General features: G+C 48.4%; 1 protein-coding gene and 1 long non-coding RNA gene across 2 annotated transcripts; both read left to right on the plus strand.

Moving 5' to 3' along the window:
• Positions 1 to 8,442: 8,442 nt before the first annotated feature.
• Positions 8,443 to 10,542, plus strand: LOC127312196 (aspartyl protease family protein At5g10770-like). The gene is made up of 2 exons (XM_071823622.1): positions 8,443 to 8,572; positions 9,218 to 10,542. Exons 1-2 carry the CDS (start codon positions 8,446 to 8,448, stop codon positions 10,441 to 10,443), a joined length of 1,353 nt encoding a protein of 450 aa, XP_071679723.1. The 5' UTR covers positions 8,443 to 8,445; the 3' UTR covers positions 10,444 to 10,542.
• Positions 10,543 to 11,150: 608 nt separating this feature from the next.
• LOC127314068 (uncharacterized) lies at positions 11,151 to 12,939 on the plus strand. Its single transcript, XR_007859334.2, has 2 exons — positions 11,151 to 11,507; positions 12,560 to 12,939. It is a non-coding gene; the product is annotated as an uncharacterized lncRNA (long non-coding RNA).
• The last annotated feature ends 2,513 nt before the right edge of the window (positions 12,940 to 15,452 follow it).

A 15,452-nucleotide genomic window follows, 5' to 3' on the forward strand; every position in this document is an offset into this window, starting at 1 on the left:
GATGATCAAGCAACCAACCTCACGCGAACCTATCCTTTTGATCTTCTCTCGCCGGGATGCTAATGCGTCAAGACTCCCTCATAATCCACGCAAAGCACAAGATATGCTCAAGAGCAAGATGTGATGGGATTCAACGGTATAGCAATCCCAAGGATCTATTCTTTCCAAATGTGCCCGACAAGACAATGGACTCTCTCTCTATCGGTTATCATCAAGGTTTGCCTCTCAACCCTTGTGCTTCTCATTTGGACATTGTGTCATAAGTGGATATCTATACCACTCTTGTGCCATATGTCTAGATGTAAAGCACGCATGGACATAGGGGGAGTGCGGTTTAAATTATTGAGCTATCCCTCCCCCATGATGCACAAAGAAACCCAAAGCATGGATTATTCGTCAATCAAGTGACTATGAGCTTCATGTTGAGTAGTAGTCGTGAGTCCTAGGTTTCTACGCGACCTCACACTGCCAAACTCTTACACGGTGGCCTCGGCCACCAAACCTTCTCTCCAAGAAGGTGGTGTTCTTTTTGATTTCTCTTTGTTTTTCTCTTCGTGTTTTGTTTGTCGTTTCTTCTTTTCTTTTTTGTTTCTTCTCGGGAGATTCACCCAAGCTTGGCTTTTCTAGCTTTGATTCTTGCAAGCTTGGTTGAGTAGTACCTTAACAGTTCCGTAATCTAATCCCAAGCCATTACCTACCTCTTGAGCCAAATCTGTCTAAAAGCACAAGTCTACACCAAAACCTGAGGTTTGTTGAGTTTGGTGGACGGTACTACCGCTACTTGGGGCGGTACTACCGCTCTGGGGCAGTTCTCTGACGAAACTGAACATTTATCCCCAGAACGGTACTACCGCTTCAAGTACCGGGGCAAGTACCGGTAAGCGGTACTACCGCTTCTAGGAGCGGTACTACCACTTGCACGTTTTGACTTGAGGTACCGGTTGGGGTCGATTTTTCCCAAATCCACACAACACCTCTTCCACCTCAAGTCAAAGCTCCTCCCCAAGATCAAGACCTCGAGGAGATCGGCCCCGATCTCCTTTTCCAGCCGCCGTCGGCCCAATCTCCTCCGTGGAGAAGCTTCCCCAACCCCTTCTCCGCCATGTCCTCCGGTATGAGCCCTAACTTCTCTCTCTAGGGTGAGTTGATCTCCCTAGATGCATATGCTAGGGTTTGTTGGAGATTTGTGGTGGAGAAGCACTCTTGGAAGCTATTCATGTGTAAGGATACAAGCTAGCAACAATGTGTGACTCTAGAGAGCCGATTTTGCCATGAACCAATCCAAATCTGGCTGTGCGAGCTTGAGCGGTAGTACCGCCCATTCTGGACGGTACTACCGGTCTAAGCGGCACTACCGGTCGAAAATTGCGGCACTACCGCTCTGTATTGAGTCTCCAATGTTGCTTGTTAGTGTCCTTTTTTTGATCTTTAATTTCTAGGCTTGTGCACTTATCCTTTATTCCCTCCCGAACCTCTGCTGTTCACAGGTGCACCAAAGACCCGTGGTGGCAAAGTCAAGCCTTCCTCTCGTCGTCATCGCGAAGATGAGCAAGAAGAGATCATGCCGGCAAGGACCACCAAGAGACAGAGAGATGCAGCAGCAGGGGCAAGGGGGCCTCAGAAGTCAATGCTTGATGTGAAGAAACGCCAATTCTTGGAGGTGCGGGGAGCCAATCCTTATTTGCTCCCAAGAAATGCTCGCCAATGCTCCAATGCCTACTTTCATCATGTCAATCAAGAGAAGATCTACTACGAGGTCTATGGGGCCAAAGAGTTCAAGTGTTGCCCCCAATACTCCATAAGCATGGATAAGCTCCGCTCCGACCTCGACTACTTTGGAGAAGCTCTGGAGATATGTGAAGAACAAGGTCTCATTCCTATCATGACCTTCTCTCAGGATTTCTCTCGGGAGGTGATTTGCCAATTCTATGCCACCGTGGTCTTTCTTGAGGATGAAGGAGGCTTTCGCTCTTTGAAGTGGATGACCAAGGAGCATGTGATGGAGGCCACATGGCAAGACTTTGCTCAATGCCTTGGCTATGAGCTCCCCGAAGACGACTCCAGCCACTTCCGCATTCATCTCCAAGCCAAGCCCATGGCCAAAGAGAAGATGGCAGACCTCTACATTCGAGGGAGGATGTTGTGTGGCAGCACCAAGGGACTCCTGCTGGTCTATGACATCATGAACCGCATCTACCGCAGCACCATCAACCCCAAGCATACCAACCACGACGAGGTGCACGGATTCCTTGTGAATCTCCTTGTGCGCACACATCAGTTGAGGGGCCGTGGCAAGCAACTGGACATCATGGACTACATTTGGCATGAGATGCGTGATTGCGCCTTCCTCCGCAAGCTTCCTCAGTACGCTCCCTACCTCATGAGGCTCATCTGTCACAAGTGGGATCAAGAAGGCCGCGGAGATCTCCTAGCGCAATGTCGCCCCAATGTCACCATTCACAAGGAGAAGAGTCCTCTTGTCAAGGACCATGACCTCCCAAGATTTGGCAAAGGAGCTCCAAGGGACAAGGACGAAGATGATGCCGACAGTGATGACTCCGACTATGTGCCCAACTCCATCAAGCAAAAGGGCCTCTTCGCCAAGCTCACCGCACGCCTCAAGAAGTCATTTTGCTTCAAGAGGAACCTCGAGGATAGGATGTACCAAGCCCATCACGACAACAAGAAGATCCGCCAACGCCAAAAGGCGATGATGAGGCACATGCAACTCCCGGTCTCCGAGGGCTCCGAGGACAACATCACTCCCCCCCGGTGAGTGAAAGTCAAAGCTTGTGTGGTCTAGCTCCGAGGAGTCCATTCCCGAGCCACCTCATGGCAAAGGACTTGCCCAAGAGGATGAGTATGATGATGAAGAGGAGGAGGACGCCGAGGATGGAGGTGATGATGATGAGGGTGATGATGACGAGGAGGAGGATGACGAGGAGGATGATGACCACGAGTGATTTCCTTGTGATGCTAGTATGCTCCTTCTCCCTTTTTGGCGTCTCGATGCCAAAGGGGGAGAAGTTGATCTATTAGGACGGGAATTTGCACGGGGATGCCAAGGGCTTGGTGACTTCATTTTGGTTCTTTCGGCCTTGGCATCAAAACTTTCCATTAGTTATTCGGAACTTATTCATTTGTGCTTGCTACTCTATTCGTGGGTCTCCCGACCCCCCCCCCCCCAGTTTGTATTAAGACTTAATCGTACTTAGCTTTATGGTCTTTGGTCTCCATTGTTTATTCGTTTTTTGGCCATATCATTCCTATGGAGGCACTTACTATTATGGTGGTGACACTTATACTTATGGTGAGTTTGGATTTTCTCAAGGCAAAGGTATGAAAAGGTTCACCCAAACTCCCCTATATACACATATTCTTGCCTCTATTGTGTACTTGTGCTACATTATCTTGTTATATGATCATCTTAGCACTTGTGCTTGGTTTGTGAAATTTAGGGGGAGTTCTCTCTAGGATGTGTGCATTTGTATACAAATGCATATTCTAAATATGCACACATCTAGGGGGAGCTTCGCTTATACTTGCAAATCAAAGTTCCTTATCATAATATCCTATGTTTTATTGCAAATTCGTGTGTTGTCATCAAACACCAAAAAGGGGGAGATTGTAAGAGCAAGATCCATATCCCGTGTTTTGTGTGTTTGATAACAACACTCGAATAATTCTAACCGTGCACAAAGTTTGTCATTGACAGGATTGCAAGATGCACGGTACCCTCGCTGAGCACATTATGATCAGAAGACCGAAGCGTAGCTCTTAGGGTTTCTGGTTTTGCGTGTGTGTCGTGAGGTGACATGGTAGGAGAGGAAGAGAGGAAAACTGTTTTAGCCTTAGCGGTACTACCGGTACCGAGAGCGGTAGTACCGCTACCTCTACTGGTACCGGCCGTGGTACCACTCTGAGCATTGCACGAGAATCAGTCCCACAGAGCACGTTGCGGTACCTTCACGGTACCTGGAGCGGTAGTACCGCTTGAGGGCGGTAGTACCGCCCACGGTACCGCGCGAAGTACCGTAACGCGTTACGGTAGTACCGCTTTGGTACCGCTCGGGTACCGCTTGGGATCCAGTAAGGTTTGGACCCCATTGCGGTACCGCAAGCGGTAGTACCGCAATGTGTCCACGTGGACAAGTTCAGTGGGGAATTCGAACTCAGAGCGGTAGTACCGCTTCTAGGAGCGGTAGTACCGCTTAGGCAAAAACAGAGGGCAACGGTTGGATTTGGAGGGACCTATATAAAGGCCCCTTCTTCTCCACCCAGCTCAGCTCTTCTCTCTCTCTCTCCTCCATTGTTGCTGAGCTCAAAATTGAGGGGATCTCCTCATCCACCCAACCAATCTTGTTCATACTTTGTGTGGTGGTGGAGGAGACCCCGATCTATCATTCCACCGAGAGAAAGTTCACCAATTCGTGGTAGTCCTTAGTGGATCTTGTTGTTAGGATTCCTTGGTGGAAGAGCTTCTTGGTGGAGCATTGGAAGAGCTTCTTGGTGGAGCATTGGAAGAGCTTCTTGGTGGAGCACTGGAAGAGCTTCTTGGTGGAGTATTGGAGGAGCTTCTTGGTGGAGTCTTGGAGGGGTTCCTTTGGTGGAGCATTGGAGATGGGTTCCTATGGTGGAGCATTAGAGATGAGCAGCTATGGAGCCTAGCTTGGTGATGTACTAGCTCCATAGGGTGTTGGGAGCATCCTTGTGTGTGTGGAGCTCGCCCCAACCTTGTGAAGGAATCACCGCCTCGACCGGTGCCTTAGTGGAAGAGGGAGAGCACCTCCGTGGAGCTCTCTCGAGGAAGAGGGTGAGGCCTTCCTTCGTGGTGTGGCCGCCTAGTCTCTTGTGTGAGACTAGCACCTCCTCAACGCAGACGTACCTCCTTTAGTGGAGGGAACTGCGGGAAACAAACCTCGACTCGCCTCGCGCCCCCCCGGTTGTCTCGCTCCTCTCTCTTACTATCTTGTTGATTCCTTTACTTGTTGCACATGCTCTAGCTTCATTGTAGGAACACCGCTATAGCAAAAGTTATCACCTTTACCTTCCATTGCGCTAAAACTTGAAAAAGGTTAAAACTTGCCGTAGCGCCATTCACCCCCCCTCTTGTTCACTACGATCCGTTCAGAGGGGCCCAAACAGTAGGCCGGCGCGGCCAGGGCTTGGGCCGCGTCGCCCTAGTGTGTGGCCGCCTCGTCGCCCCACTTCGTTTCCTCTCCGGACTTCTGGAAGCTTCGTGGAAAAATAAGATCCTGGGCGTTGATTTCGTCCAATTCCGAGAATATTTCCTTACTAGGATTTCTGAAACCAAAAACAGCAGAAAACAGCAACTGGCTCTTCGGCATCTTGTTAATAGGTTAGTGCCGGAAAATGCATAAATATGACATAAAGTATGCATAAAACATGTAGCTATCATCAATAAAGTGGCATGGAACATAAGAAATTATCGATACGTTGGAGACGTATCAGGCACCACCTTCCCATCCAGGCTAACCTCCTCCTCCTCGTTCCTAGTAGTACTAAAACTGCACATCATGTACTCAATTTTAGTTGTAATAATTCTAAAACCTTTTGATTCCAAGGTTTGTCTCCATAGTTCTAACTTCATATTGATCCCTGTTCGACTATCATCGATTAGGACCACATCATCCGCAAAAAGCATACACCATGGGATATCTCCTTGTATATCCCTTGTGACCTCATCCATCACCAAATCAAATAGATAAAGGCTCAAAGCTGACCCCTGGTGTAGTCCTATTTTAATTGGGAAGTCATCGGTATCGCCATCTCTTGTTCAAACACTTGTCACAACATTATCGAACATGTCCTTGATGAGGGTAATGTACTTTCTTGGGACTTCTTGTTTCTCCAAGGCCCACCACTTGACGTGTCACAGTATCTTATCATAAGCCTTCTCCAAGTCAATGAACACCATATGCAGGTCCTTCTTTAGCTCCTTGTATCTATCTATGAGTTGTTGTACCAATAAGATGGCTTCCATGGTCGACCTCCCAGGCATGAAATCAAACTGATTTTTGGTCACGCTTGTCATTCGTCTTAAACGGCGCTCAATGACTCTCTCCCGTAGCTTCATTGTATGGCTCATAAGGTTATTCTCACGGTAGTTAGTACAACTCTGAACATCACCTTTGTTCTTGAAGATTGATAGTAATATACTGCGTCTCCATTCTTCTGTCATCTTGTTTGCCCGAAAAATGGAGTTGAAGAGCTTAGTTAGCCATACTATCGCTATGTCTTTGAGGCCTCTCCACACCTCAATTGGGATACAATCATGGCCCATTGCCTTGCCTCCCTTCATCCTTCTCAACGCCTCCCTGACCTCAGACACCTGGATTCGCCACACAAAACGCCTAGTGGTATCATCAAAGGAGTTGTCCAGTTCAATGATAGAGCTCCCAGTCTCCCCATTGAACATCCCGTCGAAGTATTCCCGCCATCTATGCTTAATCTCCTTGTCCTTCACCAGGAGCTGGTCTGCTTCGTCCTTGATGCATTTGACTTGGTCAACATCCCTCGTCTTCCTCTCTCGGATCTTGGCCATCCTATAGATGTCCTTTTTTCCTTCCTTCGTGCCTAACCGCTGGTAGTGGTCCTCATACGCCTGACCCCTTGCTTCACTCACAGCTCGCTTTGCGGACTTCTTTGCCATCTTGTACTTCTCCATGTTGTCTGCACTCCTATCCAAGTACAGGCGTCTGAAACAATCCTACTTCTCCTTAATAGCCTTCTGGACATCAGTGTTCCACCACCAGGTATCCCTAACTTCACTTCTACATCCCCTGGATACTTCAAACTCCTCTGAGGCCACCTTACGAATACATGTCGCCATCTTCATCCACATATTGTCCGCATCACCTCCTTCCTCCCAAGAGCCTTCCTTAATGACCCTCTCCTTGAACGTCTGAGCTACCTCCCCTTTGAGGTTCCACCACTTCGTTCTAGCGACTTTCGCACGCTTATCCCGCTGGACATGAAGTCGAAAGCGAAAGTCAGCCACTACAAGCTTATACTGATGGACAACACTCTCTCCAGGCATCACCTTACAATCTAGGCATGCACTTATGTCTTCTCTCCTTGAGAGGATGAAGTCAATCTGGCTACTGTGGTGGCCACTACTAAAAGTCACTAGATGTGATTCTCTTTTTTTAAAGAGGGTGTTAGCTACGATCATGTCGTACGCTAAAGCAAAGCTTAGGACATCTTCACCTTCTTGATTCCTGATGCCATAGCGGAAGCCCCCATGCACCCCTTCAAAACCTATGTTAGATGTATCCACGTGGCCATCAAGGTCTCCTCCTATGAAGAGCTTTTCGCCATTGGGTACCTAACCAAGTCATCTAGGCCTTCCCGGAACTCGCTCTTGGTGTTCTCATTGTGGCCTATTTGCGGTGATGACATACATTCCAGAACAAAAACAACAGCTTGGGTTTCATTTCTGTCGCTGCACTTGAGATCAAATTCAAATAACCATCCAGGTTCGGTCCCGCGGAACTCGGATTCTGGTGGTAGAGTCCAGACTTGAGGCATGCCTTCGAGGAGGGCTCTAGCCGGTGTGCACCTGACAAGATATTTCCCGAATATTCTTCTCAGAGCACCCACAGTAGGACTTTTATGCACGAGCACCAGGGATTTAATCTCAACAGTTTTTTACACTGGATTTGCTAGTTTTTAGCTAGCTGAGAACTAGCTTCGTGCTCAGTCAACTCTTACACCATCCGATTTGCATCATGATTTGTGCTAGTCATGAGTTGCAACTGAACAGAAAGAAGTTAGCTCTTAGTCGACTGCGAAATAGTCACACCCAGAAAGAAAACCAAAAACCATATTTGTTATCATATCGTGTATTAATAATTTAATATATACACCTGATATGCATATATTCCTTGGCCACCCAACGATCATGTGTCCCTAGTTTGTCTCAATAGCATTTACATGTGTTAAATTTAGCAGCATAGTTTGTGAATCAGGATAGTCGACAGTCGTTGAAGGTAGGAGTATGCATGATATGGATATATGTGGATGATCGGTTGATCCTTGCGCCAGCGCTTTTGGCATCCCTTTTGGAAGCACGACGTTAATCCCGATTCACTTATACATATGCACAAACGTCGTGTATACGTACGCAGCTTCGGGCAGATCGTGGAAGCATATATTGTTTGTTGGTTTGAGTTGCTCATCAAGCATATCGTGGAAGCATATAAACAAGAGAAACCATGTGCCCGAGGCTGAGAATAACCATTTTATATTGTAATTCCTCCAATCAGTTGTCATGGAAGAACACCACAAGAACCAGGGCCCCTGACAAGAACAATGCTGCCGACGGCCGAGTCAGCGATGCATCATGCATAGCTATATATATACGGCAAGCCTTTTCCAGGTACCATGCAACCAGACCCATTAATTTGCTGCATACACTAGCAAATGGCTCCTCACTCTGCCATTCATAGCTGTCTGGTTTTGTGCCTGCTTCTTGTTGCTCCTCAACTTGGCAGCTCTTACAAAACTACTAGCTACTACACCCATGGTGGAAGTAGGCACGTGGTTCTTAGTTCATCTCAACAGGATGGCTCAAGGTCTCCATCGACATGCTCTCCCGTAGAATCTGGTGAAATATCCTTGCATCAATCTTTGCATATGTCTGTCAGAATTGTTGTGAAATGTATATGTGGATTGCCTAGCCCTTTCCATCAGTTCGGATTTTTGGTTCAAGTGGCTAGTGCATGAAGCTTAACATGGTATCAGAGCCCCAGGTCTCGAGTTTAAATCCTGGCTTTCACATGGTTTTCGCAATTAAGCCTAAAAATTGTTGTTGCCCTCCTCTTTAGCCACCGTTGATGCCCTGTTTCGGTGTGCTCTTCTTCTTTCACGTGTTGACTTTCTCTTCCCCCGTCACACGCGAGTGGGGATGTTGTGAAATGTATATGTGGATTGCCTAGCCCTTTTCATCAGTTCGGACTTTTGGTTCAAGTGGCTAGTGCATGAAGCTTAACAAAAATTAAGTTTGAATCCCATCTCGATCATGCATGCATATTTACTCTCTCATTTCCATAATTTTTGTTTTGATTGTAGTTTAAATTTAAACTAAAACTGCGACAAGGAACGGAGGGAGTAACTAACTTGATATGAGAATGTGCTTGCTGTATGAGTTCCTTTACATAAATAAATATGTTGATAAATCGTCTACGTTTTTCAGGAGATGGCGCGCTATCTGTAACGCACCGACTGAGCCCGTGCTCAGGCGCCGATGCGGACCAAAGCATGCCCACGGTCAGCGACACCTTCAACAGGGACGCGCTCCGTCTACGTGCTCTCTCAGGTTCTTCGTCTAAGCAGTCTGATCTGACGATCCCCTCGACCGGCACTCCCCTCGTGGCATTGCCGGGTGGATCCGAGTACCATGTCACCGTCGGCTACGGCACTCCCGTGCAGAAACTCACGGTGGGGTTCGACACAGCCACTGCAGGAGCCACGCTTCTCCAGTGCAAGCCGTGCGCCGCCGGAGCCCCATGCGGAAAGGCCTTCGACCCGTCCAGATCGTCTTCCCTCGCACAGATCCCATGCGGCTCGCACGACTGCCCATTGAGAGCATGCTCCGGACCAACCTGCACGATCGCCGTGACAAGGAAGGGCACCGTCTTGGTGAACGCCACCTTCGTGACGGACACGCTCACGGTGGCGCCATCGATTCCGGTGAACGACATCAGGGTCGCCTGCCTCGAGATGGGCGCCAGAACGACCGACAGCTCGTCCGGGGTGATTGACCTCAGCCGGGAGAGCCACTCTTTGGCATCACGCGTCGTTCTGTCACCGGAGACGGTCGCCTTCTCCTACTGCCTGCCGTGGGACCCTGCCACCCAGGGTTTCCTCACCTTCGGCGCCACCCGTCCCGAGCGCGCCGGCCGCGGCGTGACCTACGCCAAACTACAGAGAAACGCTGGCCGTCCGAACCTGTACTTCGTCAAGCTCGTCGGCGTAAGCATCGGTGGCATCGACCTACCAGTTGCCCCTGCCTCGATCGCCGCCGACGCGCTGGTCGAGGTGCACACCACCTTCACCTACCTCAAGCCGGACGTGTACGCAGTTCTTCGCAGCAACTTCAGGTGGTGGATGAAGGAGTATGTGGTGGCGCCGTCGTCCGGCGAGCTCGACACCTGCTACGACTTCACGCACCTCAACGCCATCGAGGTGCCGATCATCACGCTCAGGTTCGAGGGCGGGGCGAGCCTGGAGCTCGGCATCGAGCAGATGATGTACTTCAAGGACCGCCGCAACATCTTCTCCGTGGCGTGCCTCGCTTTCGCTCCGGCGCCGGCTTATGTACCGGCTGCTGCGGTTATCGGGTCACTGGTGCAGTCAGAGACGGAGGTGGTCTACGACGTGCTGGGAGGCAAGCTTGGGCTCGTCCCCAATCGCTGCTGATCCATCCAACGGATCAAGCACCACTGCATGCATGCCTCTTCAAAATGGGTTACTAATAAGATTCACAGTGGCCGTGTACAACTGTGAGATGGACCAGCACATTTTTAGACTGGCTTGATGTACTCTACTTTGGACTTTTACAAGAATAAAGTTTTATGTTTTGGAAAGGTTATGGAATAAGAAAAACAGTATAAGAAAATCTATGATTGCTAGGTGGTTTTTTTTTTCCTTTTGATTCTTGGATAATCTTTGTTTGCTAAGGTGGTCCTTTTCCCTTTTGATTCTTGGATATCCCTATACTAGCAGCATGCCCGCGCGTTGCTGCGAAAACAACCAATAATATTGGTTTACAAGATATAACAAACATGCTTGTGCGTTACATCGAGTTGAGAAAAATATGCATCACCGAGGTGCATAAGGCTTCCTCAAATTTTTTCTTGCCCCACATGTAAACAGAGTTCAAGAGCATACATAGCAATAGCGACATGTATTTCAAAAAATAAAATAAGGTTCCATTTTTTGAATAAAATGTAATTCAACTACAAAACTATAAATAAAGAGCTGTGTTACGGTGATTGGGTAGTACTACTAAGTGCTACCAAGTACTACCGCTCTGATTAATTCTGACCGTGCGATCAGGCCAGTTAACTTTGCATTTTAAATTAATGTATTAGGGTTATTATTGTAAATTTGTAGGCAACCGCATGACCGCGTCGTGAGCTCCTCCCGATCTGAATCCCCCACTCCCCCAATCCTCTGCCTCCTGTGATCCTGCCTTGAGACGTGACCCCCGCCGCTGCGGCGACGACACCAGAGCTTGCTGATCCTCAGTTCCTTCTTCACTACAGATCTCCTTTCCCGTGTGATGAGCCCCTTTCACGCCGACGGCGGCGGTTCGTCGGTGTGGGAGTAGGTGTAGGTGCTGTCGGGGCGGCTCTACGGACTACGGTGACGGTGTTGGCGTCGTCGGTGTCGAAAGATCGGAGTGCAGCCACCGCGGATTGCCGGACGCACATTTCTGCACCGCATCCGCCTCGGCCGCCATTCTGATTACTTAACTTCCGGTATGATTAATGTCCTTGATTCTAATTTTCGCAAAAAAAAAAAAAAGATCACCGTTCTGATTACTCTTTCGAACAAAAATTATCCATATGTTGAGTATCGTGTGCTGGAGTCTGTATATGAGCATACACTAGACTCCTTCACTTCTACACTTCTAGATCATAAAGACCACCGAATCACACAGCTCTTCTGAGTAGTTTATTTATCAAGATGTGATTTCAGCATAAGATTCTCCACAAATCCTCATGCTATTTTTCTAGGAATTGTCTTGTATGCACTGCTAAACACATTACGGTGCAGACTGTCTCACACGGCAATACGAAAGCAATTTTTCCTTTATACTCTTATTGGAGCCTGGCAACAGTTTCAGCTTTCTGATGCTGGCAGACAGTCTGCACCCAAAATATACAAAGAACAACTAATACCACGATTTGTGCCTTGATTCATGCTACTACTAAAATCTTCAGCTAACTTCACTTGTTACCTTACCTGAATTAGACCAAGAGACCCATCATTTATGGCTAGCATATGCACTGGACTGATGCTTTGTTTCTGAAGTGCAATTGTTTCAATTTCAACTTTAGTGATGTTCATTACTGCAGTATATTTCTTTAGTTAATAAGCTTACACTGAAGAACTCTGCCCAAATGCCATTAAGCATGCCACTAATGTTATTTATCTAGCTTGTTTGTTACAGTGTGGTTATTTATTTCGAAGTCAGTGTGCTAGCTTATTTGCTTGAGCTGCTCTCGCCACCCAGCTTGATTTTGTGTAGCTTAAATCTTTGATCTTATGGTGACTCTTGATCTTGCATACATCATATTAAGATGTCCTTTGTTACTTCCAGATTTATAAGTTTTATAATGCTCCCTCATTACTGGTCTACACTTGATTTTGTTTATACTGCTATAGATGAATCTCTAATGATAAATAACAATATATGGTCCAAGTATGCGTGGCTGCTTTGTGGTTAGTAAACTTGGGCCGCATTTGACAGTTTATTTGACACAAAAATAATTCTAATTTTTATTTGACATGATATTTTTTATGCGAGGTTGATGGATTCGAGTTCTATAACAGTTATGCTCTTGAGAAAGATTTTAGTCTGTAGAAAAGCTATGTTGAGTGGAATGAAACCAAGCAGGAGATAATTCAGAGGAAACTGGTCTGTACTCGAGAAGAGAAGCACATGAAGAGAGAAGATAGGAACACGAAGCCACAGAATCTCACTCGTGTTGGATGTCGAGCCAAATTTGTTGTTGGAAGACTCAAAAAAATGGGCCTATAGTTTGTGAAAGATTTTGTCGATGAACACACCCGTCCGTTTCGATAATACATAAAGTAGATTGCAAAGCTATTAGATGAAAGCTGACTTGTAATACACATTTTATGTTCTGCAAGAACAAAGAAAGAGCTAATTTAATAGCCTAGCTATACTGACGTGCTTGTAATATTATGCTGAATTTTTCCTTTTGCAAGAATGTCGCATTCAATCCGATAGAGTACGGGTTCTTTTACCTCGGCTGTTATCAACAGGGTGATGATATAATCATGTTGTTTGAAATTCCTAATGATATTACTGTTAGAGATTAATTGCACATATACACCAGCTACATGTATCCTTGAAACTATGTTGGAACAGTGATTTCCCCATGATGCCTGTAGGGTACCAATGCCTTTGCTGTTCATATGGTAAACCACACTTAATTGTTGGAGGTGGGTTAACATGTGAGATGTTTAAGAACTGCAATATTTCGGTTAGACCACTCTGAGGGATGTGATATTTGTGAAGAAGCCCCTTCATAAGTATCATACCCCCCCCCCCCCCCCGTAGCTGGAGGAGCCAGAGGAGGGACCGGAGTGGAAGGCGCCGCCGGAGTACACCATGGTCGCCAACGACTTTAGGTGCCCCAGCGGCCCAAAGGATTTCCCGGGCCAACGCGTGGCCATCCGCGCCTCTCTGAAACCGCCACTACCGTCATTGGTGGAAGCTGGCCGGTCCTAGTGGGTGAAGGAGGAACAGGCCTACCGTGCACACCATGGCGGCGACGGCCTACGTTGTAGTCGCTGCGGCCATCTGTCCCCGCAGCGTGCGACATCACAGCCTCTGCGGATGCTACCACCACCGCCGCCTCGTAGGTTCGAGTCACGCCCGGCAAGCGACGACCACGGCTCCTCCAACGGCGGCGACTACGAGTACATGTACTATAGGCCTAGATATGAGTATGACTAGTCTTTCATTTATGTAATAGAATCAAAATAATTTTATTTAAAATATGCATACTTTGTATGGGGATCACGACTAGGGTCGACCGGCCCCCAAATTTTGGTTAGCCCGTCGGATCCCCCATATGGCCAGGCTGCGCCGGAGCCTATATGGGGGACGAGTGGAGATGCTCTAAGGCTACTTGATCTTCCTACAAAATGAACTCTTTTAATCTGATCCGTCAATTAGCTCCACTGTTTAATTTCTTTCGGCTCCAAGAACCTTTGGATCTCGACTGAATATTCAGCCAATCACTGGAATTGTGTGGTTCATTAGCCAATCGGTGCAATTCTTCATTCTTAAAACATAAGAATAAGAAAACGCAGGCGACATCAGTGGAGATAGACATGCCAAGTTGCCACCAATTGTTTCATTCCATCACACACGATAAGCACTATTGGACCTGTCCTTCGGCGACAGCAGCGCTGATAGCAGATAGCCCTCTGCATCATACTTTGGCTCACTCTTGACCTTCAGTCCATCCACCGCGCGCTTCACGCTGCTGGCCGGCACCTCCAAACGTAGACAACGATGGAATCCAGCCAGGTAACCCGCGACGCCCTCTCCCATCGTCAGGACTGGCTTGAGAGGATGGACTGCGTCGGAGCCGATCAAAAAGGCGCCCACCCGTGGACGACGTTCTCCCTCATGGATGGAGGCATGTAGCTTGAGAGGACACCCCGCCAGGCCCTCACCCATTCCCGGGTCTAGAGAGGATGGACTTTGGCTGCGCATCAGCAGCGGCTGGAAAGCGGATATCTTGTAGGGGCAATGGGATGACGGTGGTGAGAACGCTCGAACGGACGGCGAGGCTGAGGTGGGAGGCCGTCGAAGAACGCGTGGCGGTGGGAGGGGGCAAGAGGGCGCGGGCATCGAGGGCGGCGACGCGCGGAGGCGACAGGGCAACGACTGCCTCCACGGTGCGACTGTCGGTTCTGAACTTCTGATACAACGGATTTACCATGATTGGGGATTTTAGGAGCCGTCCAAGCTAGTAAATCCAACGGTGGAAAAAATAGTAGTATTGAGTAGCACTGGAAAATAAGTGGTGGAAAGTATTGGAAAGTACTGGAAATACTTATTTATTTTTATTTACTGGAGGGGTAGTTCGGTAATTTCGCGTCCCTCGTCTGTCTCTCCTTGACTTCACTCTGTATCAGAAGTTCAGAACCGACAGTCGCACCGTGGAGGCAGTCGTTGCCCTGTCGCCTCCGCGCGTCGCCGCCCTCGATGCCCGCGCCCTCTTGCCCCCTCCCACCGCCACGCGTTCTTCGACGGCCTCCCACCTCGGCCTCGCCGTCCGCTCGAGCGTTCTCACCACCGTCATCCCATTGCCCCTACAAGATATCCGCTTTCCAGCCGCTGCTGATGCGCAGACAAAGTCCATCCTCTCTAGACCCGGGAATGGGTGAGGGCCTGGCGGGGTGTCCTCTCAAGCTACATGCCTCCATCCATGAGGGAGAACGTCGTCCACGGGTGGGCGCCTTTTTGATCGGCTCCGACGCAGTCCATCCTCTCAAGCCAGTCCTGACGATGGGAGAGGGCGTCGCGGGTTACCTGGCTGGATTCCATCGTTGTCTACGTTTGGAGGTGCCGGCCTAGCACTTAGTAGTACTACCCAATCACCGTAACACAGCTCAAATAAATTACCATGGAAGAACTCTAATCTATTTTGATTCAA

The sequence above is a fragment of the Lolium perenne genome, chromosome 7, assembly GCF_019359855.2.
Source record: "Lolium perenne isolate Kyuss_39 chromosome 7, Kyuss_2.0, whole genome shotgun sequence".
Lineage (NCBI taxonomy): Eukaryota > Viridiplantae > Streptophyta > Magnoliopsida > Poales > Poaceae > Lolium > Lolium perenne.

Bases quoted from the DNA above. Each gene is read 5' to 3' on its own strand.
- LOC127312196 (XM_071823622.1), top strand. From the start codon at position 8,446: ATGGCTCCTCACTCTGCCATTCATAGCTGTCTGGTTTTGTGCCTGCTT. The intron at 8,573-9,217 runs GTTCATCTCAAC...TACGTTTTTCAG, and splicing joins AAGTAGGCACGTGGTTCTTA to GAGATGGCGCGCTATCTGTA.